At 30.5% G+C, this 14,428-nt stretch overlaps 3 protein-coding genes across 6 annotated transcripts in view; 2 read left to right on the plus strand and 1 right to left on the minus strand.

The window, feature by feature from the left end:
* P5cr (Pyrroline 5-carboyxlate reductase) overlaps positions 1-14,428 on the minus strand; it is a 192,715-nt gene that overhangs the window by 5,374 nt on the left and 172,913 nt on the right. The gene's annotated exons all lie outside the window — the stretch shown is intronic.
* Positions 168-11,185, plus strand: LOC143433253 (uncharacterized). Of its 4 annotated transcripts, none has more exons than XM_076910537.1 (20): positions 168-344; positions 2,640-3,029; positions 4,797-4,915; positions 4,984-5,147; positions 5,230-6,144; positions 6,216-6,382; positions 6,466-6,505; positions 7,106-7,273; positions 7,398-7,533; positions 7,666-7,869; positions 7,973-8,107; positions 8,198-8,374; positions 8,456-8,607; positions 8,685-8,767; positions 8,865-9,197; positions 9,288-9,555; positions 9,687-9,769; positions 9,859-10,078; positions 10,368-10,801; positions 10,929-11,185. In XM_076910537.1, exons 2-20 carry the CDS (start codon positions 2,788-2,790, stop codon positions 11,056-11,058), a joined length of 4,170 nt encoding a protein of 1,389 aa, XP_076766652.1. In that variant the 5' UTR covers positions 168-344; positions 2,640-2,787; the 3' UTR covers positions 11,059-11,185. The 4 variants fall into 4 exon arrangements, with proteins under 4 accessions (XP_076766652.1, XP_076766653.1, XP_076766654.1 ...); XM_076910538.1 differs by having other exon boundaries at positions 9,696-9,769; XM_076910539.1 differs by having other exon boundaries at positions 2,640-2,963.
* Positions 11,861-14,206, plus strand: Aqp (aquaporin). Its single transcript, XM_076910541.1, has 5 exons — positions 11,861-12,012; positions 12,415-12,642; positions 13,010-13,284; positions 13,348-13,486; positions 13,702-14,206. Exons 2-5 carry the CDS (start codon positions 12,462-12,464, stop codon positions 13,896-13,898), a joined length of 792 nt encoding a protein of 263 aa, XP_076766656.1. The 5' UTR covers positions 11,861-12,012; positions 12,415-12,461; the 3' UTR covers positions 13,899-14,206.

Consider the following 14,428-nt stretch of genomic DNA (forward strand, 5'->3'; position numbering starts at 1 on the left):
GATATTAACTAATCCTTTGTTAACTAATTAACTTAAGTCAGAAGTATATTAGATTGCTGCTGTTTTATAAATATTGCAACGGTGCCACGATATATCAAATTTCGCGCCGTTAACATCTTAGAAAACCGGAGCCGGAAACTGTATTTCAGTGACGCAGTGGCGTAATCTTTTGCGGGCTATCGGTTGCTTCGCGATTCTCTCACGTAAACGGTAACGTAAAATGGCGAATTGGAGTTGTTATTTACTTACGCGAAGTATAACGAAATAATTGTAATACGATCCAAGGAATACTTACTACTGCTAAATTCGGGATTGTGTATTTAGTTCTTCTCGCACAAACGACTGTAAGTATCACGGTTGTCAGTTTAATAAAAAATTTGTAATGTGTGCACTAGACGTCGGTTCATATTCAAGTCGGTAATTCCGCATGTTTTCTACATGAAATTGACAATAAAGCCGCTTTATAATATAGTGTTATTTAAATTTTGCTCTTATTATTTCATCACAATTTTTACGTAAAACAGACCTCTGGAACCTCTGAAATAAGGTTATGATAATGCTCAAACAATTCTGCCATCATTTATTTTGCACGTTTCATCGCTGAATTACAAGTATATCTTTTAATTTGTGATAAAATATGTATGTTAAATGCGTGTGTCTCTATTTTTATTTGATAGTTTCGATTTTCCAACAATTACGAGAGATAGAGATTGTCTTCTTTCTTCGGTTTCTAGGTTATGATTGCGTGAGATTTAAATATTTCTCACATCTGACTTGTTTAAAATCTATACCCCTGTCTTTCTTAGATTCTCAAAAAGCTACAATACACGTGCACAATAATAATATTACTAATTATAGTAATATATACAATCATAATTATTACAAAATATATAATATCACAATTTATATCACATGCATAATAAAAGCTGAACCAATCTTTAAAAAGATTTCTCTATCTCATCAATTATAATATATGGGTTTTATGTTTTAAACCAGCTGATGTCCACAGTAGTTGTGGGATGCACATTTAATACACACACATATTATTATTGCGTTAAATAATGATTAATAAAACTATTAATCCTTTAAAAACGACTAATAATGAAACATGTTAAAGACAAATTTTAATCATAATATTACTACATTTTATCATTGTTTCATCTCTCTTTGTCTTTTCTTTTTACTGTTTTTTCCTTCCATATTTAATTATTTTAATATAATTTTACATAAATACTTTTCATTGTAATTTTATGATTATTAATTCTAGGATTGTTACTGTATAGTTAATTAAAAAAGTAATGTTCAACAGCAGAATATGAAAGTAGCTTATGAAAGAAACTTATAATATTATAGAACATATTATTATAATTATGTAAAAGAGGTAATTAATAATAAATTGAAATATTATATAGTAATTTCTATATTTAATTATTTAGTAGTATCGGTATGCAAAAGAAGTTTGTTACATTTTGGCTCTTTAGAATTATTGTAGTATAATGTTCTTTCTTTCTGATTATAATAAACAGTGCATTTTCAGTATTATATTACATTTAAACTTTTAATAAAAATTATTCACATTCATGTGGGAATACGTATTACATGCTCAATGATGGGACGTATCTCAATAACATGAAATATTGCAGTTTTAGTAATCTGTGAAATTTAAAAGTTTATTATATATACAAGTTTATATACATTGAGCTCCTGATATTTTAATTTTACTTGAATATGATGTAAATCCTTTTATTACTAAAACTTTGCATGCATCACATCATAGAAAAATTGCTTCATTTGTAGGGAACTTCATTAGAATATTATCACTATTAATTATTCTGCAGTTTATGTCAAATTGCAGTTTTATTACGTTAAAGATAAAGGTCTAATTAAAATTTGTGATCTTTGAAGCACATGTTACGCAAAAGATTTTCAAACTTTTCAATCATTATTAAAATTTTATGCAATAAAGATATTTATGTTTAGATTTAGTTTTTAATTATAGCGTGATTCTCAGGATGTTTTTGTGCAATGTGTAAAAAATTATCTGTAGAAGACTACTTAAGAAGTTCAAACTTTTACTTTATGTCTATTTCCCTAATAAAATAAATTATGCTTATATTTATTAACATTACAATTTTGTAGCTTAACGAGACTTTCCTTTAGTTTTCAAGGTGCATTTATTTTAAACACTGATGAGAATATACATGAAATGTAATTGAAATATATGATAAATATAAATTGCAAATTAGTTTGGTATAAATGATCTACAATTAATATGCGAATAAATTATTTTTTCACAAGTATGCAACTGTTTATTTTGAACTAACATGTAACTGTTACAATTGTTTTTATCTTAGCTATGTTTAACATTTTTACACTAAATTACTATTCTTTTCTGTTTAGAAACAAATAAAAGTTTCACATAAATTTAATGCAATGTGTACTTATACATAGAATGTGAAAGTTGTAAATACATTAAATGATGTTTATTTACTTTATTTTAATGGACTATAATTCATTTTAGTTTGTAAGGTCTATTTACATATTTCTATCTTCTTTTTTTGCTCCTATAAATGATAAATTCTAACTCAGACACAAAAACATATTAAAAAACAGAAGTAATCTTAAATTACTTTTAATAGGTTTCATTGTGCAGATAATAAACCATCGTTCTACAAATATGATATTGATGGATTGGTGTCATCCAGTATAATAGCAATATCGATCAGTTCAGTCCAAATTGATTGCCAAAAAAAAATCATATTTCCAAGCATTTAAGTCTTGAATACTATGGCACAGTATTATAATTTTATGACCGATGCTAGTGGTACATTAACGCTTGAAGAAGTACAGAGAATTTGCTCTGTTGACGGGCAAAGTGTACAATTAGTTGTCGAAGATATAAATAACGGTGGTAACAGTTCACAACAATTTTTGACTTGTACCACTGCACCACAAAACAGCGGGCAAGCAATATTTTCGCAACAAATTAATTTAGGGAATCCAATCTCTGCAACGCGATTGGAACAAGGGTAATTTGTGCGCATGCATTTCAATTATTCAAATATTCAAGTAGCAGTGTGATATTTTGTTTAAAATTGTGTAAATACATATACACATACACACTCACACACATCGATAAATTTGTATGAATACAGAAAAGTATTAAATACTTGAGGAAAAAAGAGTGTATAGGTATATGTGGTACTGGTTATTAAAACTCAATATTTAGTATGTTAGAAATTATAAAAACAGCTTTTTATATATTTCAAAAGTATATGTACCTTAGTAGGCTATATTATTGTTATTAAACATTTGAAATGTTTTAAACGCAAATAATTTTGCACATAGATTTATATAATTTCATGTATATAGTAATGTGTTTAGAATAAAAATTAATTCTATCATTATCCAAGTTACCACAGATGTTTATTATCCAATTTGTCATACTATATAGAAAGACAAATACATTAATAAATACTTCTTAAAGTAGTCTTCTAACTGTGTGTGTAAAAATATAATGAATATTAGAGGAATTAAAAATCTTTCCATTAATAGAATTATTAGAAACAATAGAGTGCACTGTTTATATTTTACACTGAATATAATGCACATATGTGCCTCAAAGAAGTCCTCTATTTATTAACAAGATTTCTAATTGACTTAGTCAACAAATATTTTATTTGAATAATTGAAATAATTACAGCAAACTTATGTGATCATATAAAATATGGATATACATTGTTAATCCTATTCCATTCATTTAGTGAATCAGAAGTAAGTGTAATTATTTTAGTCATTCATCAAATGTGTTAATGATTTGTTAACATTCTTTAGTATCATACAATTATAATATGATGGGACACTTTTAAAAGAAAGCAATTAATTAGCTTTAAGTACCAAATATGATGTATGTTAATAAATTAAATATTTTTTTAAGTAATTGCGACATAAGTAGAAAGAAAAACAACATTATGTGCTATATTTTTTAATTTATTTTATTATACAGCAGTATTTGCTGCATATCTGCATATATAATATATTAAACTTCTGTGTGTTTTAAGTTTGTTTCGCTTAAATTATTTTTACAAATATTTATACATTTTTAATTTCCTAGCTGTTACAATTAATTGTTTAAATATAACAGCAATATTTTTAAAAGTTTCAATTCAGTGAAAATATTATATTACATCTATGTATTAATCTTTATATGTGCCTCTATACAGCATCATTAAAAAAAAACGAATGTAACAAGTTATAATATCAAAACTGTATTAAAAATCATAAATTTATTATTTATATATTTTAATGAAATATTTTTCTAATTTGCAAAATCTGTAATTAGAATAATATTTGTTCAATCATTAAAACATCTTAATCAAGTCTGTAGTTTTGTAGTATTGTAGAATAAAATCATAAATATATCAATGCACCCTTTTTTCCTCATGTTTTTCACTCACAAGTGTAACACAAATTTAGTTGATTTAATATGAAGAAATACTTGTTACTGATATTTTATGATATTCCTAACTTAGGATAAAAATTTCATGAAAGAGCTGTGTTACTGTTTATTCATAGATATTGATATTGAAGTTTATTACATTTCGATAAAACTACATTTACATACTGTACAGCAAAGGTGATGGAAAAATCATGTTATTCACAAACAGCTAAATTGTTACTGCACATTAATAAGTAAAAATAATGTAGAAAGTAGCTTATTTTGTTTATTAGAATATTTGTCATTTACAGTTTTCTTATATTATAACTTATAAACGTAATATGCTTTTTATTTTCAGACAAAACCTTTTTATAATCAAACCAAATACAAATGAATTAACTTCTCAAGGTATATTAAAAACTACAGTGAATGCCAATACTGTTGAAGGGAATATTGTAAACATTGTGGATAATAAAGGTGAATTTAATAGAATTGTATAATTTCTTTGTAGTTCAATGAATTAAAATAATTATTTTTTTATTTAGGTTCTAAGACATTTATAAGTTGTAATAATGGTGGACAACAAATACAATGGATAAAAATGCAAGAAAATAGTATTAACGTAAATGCAGTTTCAAAACAAGGTGCATTAATATCAGAGAAAACTCAAACTGCCAATTTAAATGAAAATCAAAATAATTCTTCGCAAGTAGGTGGTAAACATCCAAAGTAGTTTTATATATAAAAAGACTATGTTTAATAACGACATATATATATACATCTATTTTTAGAATCTCCTACATGGATCTTGTGAATTATCTCCGTTAAACACTGGACCTTTAAAAAGGAAACCACTTAGGTCATATCAAGACAGAAATCAACTTTCAGCAAATAGTGTACAAACTGGAACATCATCCACTCTTGAAAGGGTGAATGTGACCAATAGCACTGAAAGTCAGACGACGAATGCTAATGTGTCTAATATCAGAACATCTGTACCTTCATTTTGTAATAAAACAGTTAGTCCCATTGGACAGAATGTGACACAGATTTCAACACAAATACATACTTCTTTAAGCACAGTTCACACTAGACCTCAAGCACCTACCTTGCCGAAAAGTTCCTTAAAAGTGCAACAGCCTAAAATGGAACAGGCAAGATTAAAACAAATGCAAAATCAAAGACAAGTGCAAAATGAACAGAGATTGCAAGGAAGTAATGCACAGCAAGCATCCAATGTTGCATCACGATCGATGCAGGGTTCATTAAATAATCCTACACAACGGCAACAAACAACTACAATAAATTCAGTTCAACAAAAGCAAATGACATCCCCGCCACATTTATCATTACAAAAACCGAGTACGCCGCAAAAATCACAGTACGAGATAAAATCGCCATCTTCATCTCCGCCTCAAAGTGTGTGTAACAGTATGGATGTCGAATCTTTAGAATCTACATCACCTTCTGAGAAAGGTTCAACAAACCAACAGAACTTTTCATCGCCAACTGACTCTCAAAATGTCGTATCCGAAAGTATTGCCATACATGAAAAGGTTATTCATAATCCAGCTGCTACTAAAATCCAACATCAAATACAAGGGAATACTGCGAAAATGTTAGTTATGCTTTCAAGCGGTGAACAAAGATTAATTACATTTAATATACCAAATGAAGATTGCACTGTTCAAGATTTATTAGAACAGGTACATCAGTAATTACTACAAGAAGTTGTCTACAAATGGTTAGCTATATATAAAAATATTTGTATTTTTAGGCAAATATCGTATTTTGTGGAAAGACAAGCGTTTCATTAGTTTCTGATCCTACTCTCGGTATAAATTACATTGTAGAAGCAGGACCTGGTGCAATTTCATCACACGAGATGAGTGATAACGATAGTTCTCAAGATAATTCTGCCAGTAATTTAGATAACTCTCATAGGTACAGTTCTTAAAATATGTCTCTATAATTTAAATTTAGACATAAAGTAAAGAAATATTAAAATATTATATTATATGTTTTAGTTCACCAGATGAAAATAGTAATCCTGTACAACAAAATGAGGTAAGTACTTTTTTCTTTGTCTGATAGTTTTTAGTAATTCCTTTCATTATAAAAATTTATTTTGGTTTATTTAATTTGCCGCATTTTTTTATGTTTTTAATAATAAACATTAACATAAAAATAAACATTAAATATATTTAACTGCTATAATAAAATTAACATTAACAAAAATAACATGCTTAATAAGATGTTTAATCAGAATTAAAATTCTAAAAAATAATTTATTCTGAAAATTAACTTAATTCTAATGTACAAAAAATAAAATATATTAATACACATTTCTTAACAATAACAACAAATTAATAAGTATAATCATAATTTACATAATTATAAAATGTTTGTGAACATTTTTATTAATGTAAAAGAGAAATACTTAATAACAAAGGGTATAAACATAACATATAATAATACGATTTGTAAAAATACTTCAATGAAACTATAACAAAGTAATCATAATTTGATATAAATAATAGTAGTAGCTTTAAATAAAAAAGAATGTCCTTATTCTTGTATGTAGAATCACTAACCGACCAATTGTATATGACCTTGTATTCAGTAAGGATGCTTTGTATTCAATACTTTTAATATGTTTATGTACAGGAACCTATATACATTGAAGGAATGTTGGCTGTTTGTTCTCACTGTGGCTTCAGCTCTATGGACTTCAATCGGTGTCTAAGATGCAAAAGAAAATTACCAAAAGATGTAAAGACCATACCAATGACAATGGGCATACAAGAGAAGAAAGAAACAATGATATCTGTTGATGTAAGTATTAGACAAACTCAGTTTGAATTAGTTAAGTGAAGTACTACTAGGGAGAGGGATTCTACTATAAACTGTTTTTGCGATATAAATTTTCAAGTTTATATCAATAAGTTCATTTTTTTAGACTTTTTACAAGAAGAACAACGAAAGAAATTCCTCAGCGAAACTAGAAAAGTTGGAACGAGACGGATCTGTATACAAACGTGGAAGAGGCAGAGGAAGGGGTGGTTCAAGATCAAGGCCTATTCATAAGGAACCAGGTAGAAAAAACAATTTGATATTATTCAATGTTATCTTGTATAAGTTTGTGTATATATTAGATATACGGAGTAAAGTATTTAAAATAAAACATGACAAGATTAATTATTTTAAATATATTATTTCTTATTCAGAATGTTTAACGATCTCTTCTGACGAAGAAGAAGAAGGCAAAACTAAAAAATCAGGAGGCTCTAGTAACCATATATCTGTAAGTGAAAGTAATAATTATAGCGAAGAAATGGCGACCATCCTCGAGAAAGAACCAGTGATCACCAATAATTCTACTCCTAACACAAGTACTGATTATAACATGGACAGTGACGATGCGATGAAAGGTATTTTATAAAATTTGTTAATTTCAATTCATTAAATTTTAAATATATAATACGATGAATACTATCGAATTTTATATAAAATGATAAATAATTATTTTTTTAGATAATTCTATTTATCCACCGCATACTTCTATATTGTGTCGGACAGTAAGGATAGGTTCTTATAAATATATTCCTCGGGAGAGAGTAGTAATTTCGCAAAATGGAGTCAGACTTGGTGTACCTTTATTGGAGGATGGTAATTGTTTTATTAATTACTATATAACGGTAAAAATAATATACATAATAAGAGTATTTGTTTATGCAAAAATATTTATATTTATTACAGATAAAACATTTGTAACATTAGACGTTAAGATTCAAGATATAGTTAAAGTACTAATTCATTTTGGTAAAGCAATGCCAGTCCTTTTCTTTTATACCTCTACTAATACAGGAGCTATGATTCGCGAACTGTTAGGAATGCAAGATCCGAAAGGACCTTACTACGATCCTGCTGGAAAAGGTACCAGATTTGGAAGCCATTATAACTTACATCATGAGTGAAACGAAAATGTAAAAATGTTATATTCGTTTTTATTTACAGATCATACGCATAAACGGATAACTTTATTGCCAGAGAAATTAACGGAGGAATCAAAAATTGTGCTAAAAAATTTGTTTAAGCGAAGACGTTTGTTAGAAGAATTAAGTTCGAAAGAAGCAAATGACATCCTTGTACGAGCATCCCCTAAAGATGTATGGGATATGTATTGTTGATAAGTATATAGATTGATTATTATCAGTGTCTTAATTATAATTAAATAATTTTTCAGAGTCTGCAAATTCAAAGTTTATCGAAGAAAGAGAACCAAACGGGAACCACAACCAATTCAAATGCCAATGGTGGTATACAAACGTAGGAAACAAATTTATATATTTCCTTTTTAATTAAAAATGTATTAAATTCTTCATGTGTTTGTAAAATTGTGTGACATTGAATTTGTTATTTTCAGAATAACTGTATATCCCCCACCGCCTGCAAAAGGTGGTATAGCTATTAATACTGAGGATTATTTGTGTCTCGGAGAAGATCAATTTTTGAACGATGTAATTATAGACTTCTATCTAAAATATTTAACGTTGGAAGTTTTATCAGAATCTGATCAACGAAGAACTCATGTATTTAGTTCGTATTTTTATAAACGATTGACAAGTCCGCATACTCAAGCAGTTGAAAGTAACGTGCCCCCGTCACCCGCTGCCAAGAGACACGCAAGAGTACAAAAATGGACGAAAAATGTTAACATATTCGAAAAAGATTTTATTATAATTCCTATAAATGAACAGTAAGCAGTTTTTACTTGGTCTTTTTTTGCATTGTTATTTAAAGAAGGTGGCTTCAAAATACATTTATTTTGTGTACAAAAATGTTGTAGCGCTCATTGGTTTCTGGCTATTATTTGTTTTCCTGGACTGGTGGGTGAAGTTTTTACGCAACGTAAACGATCTGAAGAAAACAATGTTCGTAAGACTGTGCAAAAAAGTAAAAAACTGAAAGAAGTAAAACTTCAAGTTGTAACAATTGGAACTACAATTTATTCACCAGTGACAACTACTATAACTATAGATCAAGGTGACGATGGTTCAGAAAGAGATGAAGCCGAAGGAGATGATGAAGAAATGGAAATGGACAGCGATGATGATGTAAGTTCGTTATGATCTATGTAAATTATAATCGTATACCACTATATAAAATGTGAACTTTTGCGCAAATGTGTACAAGTTAATTACAAACTATGAAACGTTATATATCGGTGATCGCTTTTAATTTTAAGGATGAGCAGGAAACTGCAGAAGAAAAAAGTTTATCTCCGAAAACGGAACAAAACGTGCCACAGAAAGAAGATACTGTTAAAGTGTAAGTATTTGTACACGTTTCTAAACGAATTGTTTTGCCTTAAGCACGATATGTAATTTGTATGTATTTTGATTCTACTTCTTTTATAGACCTTGCATATTAATATTTGATTCTCTGGCGGGTGCAAGTAGAGCGCGTGTAGTAGCTACGTTAAGGGATTACTTAAGTTGTGAGTATGTTGCAAAGATGGGAAGTGAAAAAATATTTTCAAAGGATACCATTAAAGGGGCATCGTTAAAAGTTCCTCAGCAATCAAATTTTACTGATTGCGGATTATACGTGTTGCAATATGTGGAAAGCTTCTTTAAAGTAAGTTCATTTTTCATACTTTTATATTGCTTATATATTTACATATACATTGCCCAAGAGAATACGACAAACGATCTTCCCATCTGTGACATGGCGATCTGATCACATTTGAAATATGATTGCAATACTACAGTTTGTAGCGCAAAGAACTTGTCACAGATAGTAATGCCGTTTATCGTACTGATTCTCAGTAGCCAAAAGTGAAGTCAGTAGACATTCTACTCGGTGGTCTACGTAACGAAAAATGTTCTACGGTGAAAGAATGTTTGGTAATAAATATTTATTCTAGAATCCGATTAAAGATTATACTTTGCCGATAAAGACATTAAAAAATTGGTTTGAAGAGATTGTGGTAACAAGAAAAAGGGAAGAATTATCGAAACTGCTAATTAAGTTAATGAATGCAACCAAAGGAGACAAAAATATTACAATACCCGTTGTGAACTTTCCTACACAAGATGGTAAACTAAAACCTAAGGCTGAAAATAACGTAGACATAAAATCTATAAAAACAGATGTAGAAGGTAAAAAAAAGTCTACGTCAGATGGAGAAAATCGTATTAGTAATAATATGCCAAATCAAACGGAAAGTACTGACTCGTCTACAGAAATAATTAGTAGAACTACGTACCAGATCATTCCTTACACTCCGTGTACAATCTCTAGTTCATCTGAAAGCAATTCAACAGAAATGTTGACTGAAACTAAAACACCTCATTCAAGGTAAATGAACATATTTTTTTTTTTTTGTTAAAATGTGGAGTATATATTACTATATATTATACGTGAAATAAGCCTATGTAATATAGCCTAAATGTAACGATTTTATTACAATTAATTCCTATTTCAGATCGTCAAGCGAAACAATGTCCTATTTAAAATCGAAACGAATTCCCAGGTTAATGTTAAGAACAGAGAATCAAGATGACTCTCAGATGGCCAAAAAGCACAAAGGAGAGTCATTTGATTCTTGTAAATAAATGTTACTTTCTTTTTTATAATGATAAAATTAGCCCACATTCAAAAACAAACATGAAATCATTTACTTATGTAATAAATGTAGTTAATACTTCATAAAACAAATAAAAACATCCAATCATAACAGTATACGTTGAAATTTCAATTTGTTTTGTACTATTCTAACAAATGAAAAAGTTATGTTATTATGTTCTTGCGTTCTTACATATACTTTAAATCTGTTCTCGAATGTAGGCAACGATTGCTTTTAATGTAACTGCTGATTGCTTAAGCGTTTAATGCGTGCTTCCTTTCTACAACCATTCGTTTCATTATAATGCAAGTCAACCAACTCTGTAAAGCATACTATCGCCGCTATTCTAAATCGTTTGAAAGCAGGTAAATGTTACAGATTTAAAACTTACAAGAATCTTATTTAATTATTAATTGAAATCAGATTATTTTCGTATGATTGTAAGAATGAACCGAAGTTTTGTGGCATTTATTCATATATATATTTACCTTTGCAAACACGATGTTGCGTTCTTTGACCTCTGAAATGTAAAGCAAAATAATGATACCATGATTTATATAAATATAAATCAGCCGAACAGGTGTTGTTTAATTAGTTATAATAATCGTATACTTATAACGTAATTATGGCGTTCATAATCATGAAAAAACAATTGAATGTTATCCTGCGTATCGTATCAAAATTATATTGATAAATAGTCGATATCTAACGCGATGTTGATGACCAAGGAGGTAATTTGGGAAACTAAGTTATTTAAAGCCACGCGACATATTCATGCCTATGTATATATTCAATTACACTCAGTTGTTTTAAATAACTGCTAAGTAAAATCTTGCAGTGTGCGAGAGTAAGGAAAGGCTCGAGAAAATAGCGTGTATAAGTAGTCCGTCAACGTTTCTCTGAAAAGAAATGACAACAGCATATGCGATTCGATGATAGACACGTAAGTTTACGTTATATTTCACGCGTCACAATAATCATTTGAAACCATAGTTCTATTCAGTTGCATAACAGCCTCGTTTTAGCTTTCCGTTACCTGCATTCTGTACCTACATTGTGACAATAATATATGATGATTTACATGCTTAAAGTTAACTGTATTTCGGTACTACTTTGTTCTTTTTTTTCACTTAAAAGTATAACAATACACAAACATGTATTTCGTTGCTATGAGCCATTGCAATTAAAGCGAAAGAATAATTGATAATTTAGAAAGAAAAGAACACGATAGATTAATCTCAACTTTTTTTTATCGCATGGTCCAAGAAGTGCTAAAAGCAGATAGTGTTATGATTTCTTCATCAAACATGGCAAATGTTTATTCGAGGTTCCGTTAATTTTTTAGTTTCCATCTAGTAGTACCATTGGGCTTGAAAGTATACAATCAACACCATGGCTGCAACAATAATTGCCTTAGCTGTCTCTACATTGTACATTGTTCTTACAAGTCTCATAGCTTATTGGATGAGAAGATACACCAACTATTACATACGGGATCCATTTATAAGGTCCCTATTTTTAGAAGGCATTGCTACCGGTGAACTTTGCGGAGCATGCTTCGAATTGATAATAAGTAAGTTTAAAGAACGTATTAACTTTTGGTTGCTCGCGACCGAGGTCGCGGTGGCCTCGAAAAACAGCGTTTGTCGTACAATTGAACGCTCAGGCTTGAAACGAATTCTAATCGAATAATCTTGCATTATTTTAGTTCACCAGTTGAATTACATTTTGTTGTACACAGTGAAGCCCCGATTATCAAAAATGCAATTATTCGTATAACATGTGCTACATTCGTTTCGGATAATCGAGGTTTCACTGGCAATTACTCGCGATGCAAGCACGCTTTGGGCAAATAGATTAACGAACGTATCGCAGGAATGTTATATTTTCCCGGTAGAAATAGCTTGAATTTCATTTGTGAAAAACATAATGAACCTTAGTTGCGGAAAATTGGGGTGTCTCTATGTATGGCGTGTATTTATTCGTGCTGACGATTTGGTGGTCCCTGAACTGGGGTGACGCGACCGCTTGCCCGTACACGCACCTCGAGGACTTTGTGGAAGGAACGAAGACGGCTCGCGACGCCTTCCTCTTGATTTGGGCCGAGCTTGTCGGCGGCCTCTTCGTTTTTAGATACGTCCAGTTACTTTGGGCCCTCGAAATTGTTTCGACCCACAAGAACAAAGCGTTCGAGGATTGCACTACTGATCTGCAGGTAAGCGTAATCTCTCTTCTCGCAATTAAACGCAATGTAATTGTTTCTTCTTCTATTTTTAAGGTGCCTGTAATATTCGGAGCGTTTATCGAATGCGTGGCTACTTGCATATACAGGGTAGTTTCCCGTGGATTAAGCGAGATAAATGCTAGGTTCAGCGTCATTCTCGACTCCTTCATTGGAACAACATTAGTAATCGCAGGTTTGTTCAATTTAAACTGGAAATCATTTCATGAAGGATATTGGTATATGGTGTATGTGTGAATTTATTTATTTTCTTTACAAGTGTAGAGTAAAAGTATAGTGAAAACGTCGTGGACGCACGCGACGTTACGGCACGAATGAAATTTTTTATTTAAGCGCGAAGAATCGACATTGTTCGCGATGAAGGCTCGTTTATTTTCACGTTGATTTCAGCGTTTGATTATTCTGGCGGCTACTTTAATCCCGCCTTGGCCACCGCCTTGAAGTACGGATGTTTGGGGACGTCCTTTATGGAACACGTGATAGTCTATTGGGTTGGTGCATGCTCGGGATCCATCGCCTCTTTACGAGTTTATAGGCTGCCGCTTATTCAGAGATACGTGGAACAGTTTAAGGAAAAGACATTTTAAAGCCGGGTAGCTGTTCGTGTTTGTTGGTCTTGTGTTCGCACGACTCTTTTCCCTTTGTTTGTTTAACTTACTCCACGTTTTCTGTCCGTGTTATGTCCCACCGGAGTGTGTAGCGTATACGCAAGTTTATACCCCGTACCCGCTACTCGGAATGCTCAAAATTCACGTTTGCGCACAAATGATTTCTCATAAGCAGTCACCTACTTTGCACGTTTACGAACCAGAAGTGTTTTCTGGGATTCTAGGCTGATAATTGCATCGGCAGTTCGAACGAAGAAGCCACGGAAACATCGCGTATATCTTCGCTAAGGAAAGAAGAAAACCAATCAAAGTAATTTGTAGCCTTTTTTCAGCTGTTCTTCTTTTTCATCGAATTGCCGATTCAATTGTGGCGCAAGAATTTTAGTTCAAATTTAAAATAGGTAGTGAGCGATGTGTATACTTTATATAGGCATATTACAATTGTACAAGGAAATAAATATATTCTGAATCTATTGGAGATATTATGAATTTTAATATTTCAACGAAAG

Source organism: Xylocopa sonorina, chromosome 2, assembly GCF_050948175.1.
Source record: "Xylocopa sonorina isolate GNS202 chromosome 2, iyXylSono1_principal, whole genome shotgun sequence".
NCBI classification, from domain to species: domain Eukaryota; kingdom Metazoa; phylum Arthropoda; class Insecta; order Hymenoptera; family Apidae; genus Xylocopa; species Xylocopa sonorina.

Excerpts from the sequence above, each read along its gene's own strand:
- Aqp (XM_076910541.1), top strand. The coding sequence starts at position 12,462 with ATGGCTGCAACAATAATTGCCTTAGCTGTCTCTACATTGTACATTGTT. Across the intron at positions 12,643-13,009 it reads ATGCTTCGAATTGATAATAA|TTGCGGAAAATTGGGGTGTC; the intron begins GTAAGTTTAAAG and ends AATGAACCTTAG. Across the intron at positions 13,487-13,701 it reads AACAACATTAGTAATCGCAG|CGTTTGATTATTCTGGCGGC; the intron begins GTTTGTTCAATT and ends CGTTGATTTCAG.
- LOC143433253 (XM_076910537.1), top strand. The coding sequence starts at position 2,788 with ATGGCACAGTATTATAATTTTATGACCGATGCTAGTGGTACATTAACG. Across the intron at positions 8,108-8,197 it reads TGTACCTTTATTGGAGGATG|ATAAAACATTTGTAACATTA; the intron begins GTAATTGTTTTA and ends TATTTATTACAG. Across the intron at positions 8,768-8,864 it reads GCCAATGGTGGTATACAAAC|AATAACTGTATATCCCCCAC; the intron begins GTAGGAAACAAA and ends TGTTATTTTCAG.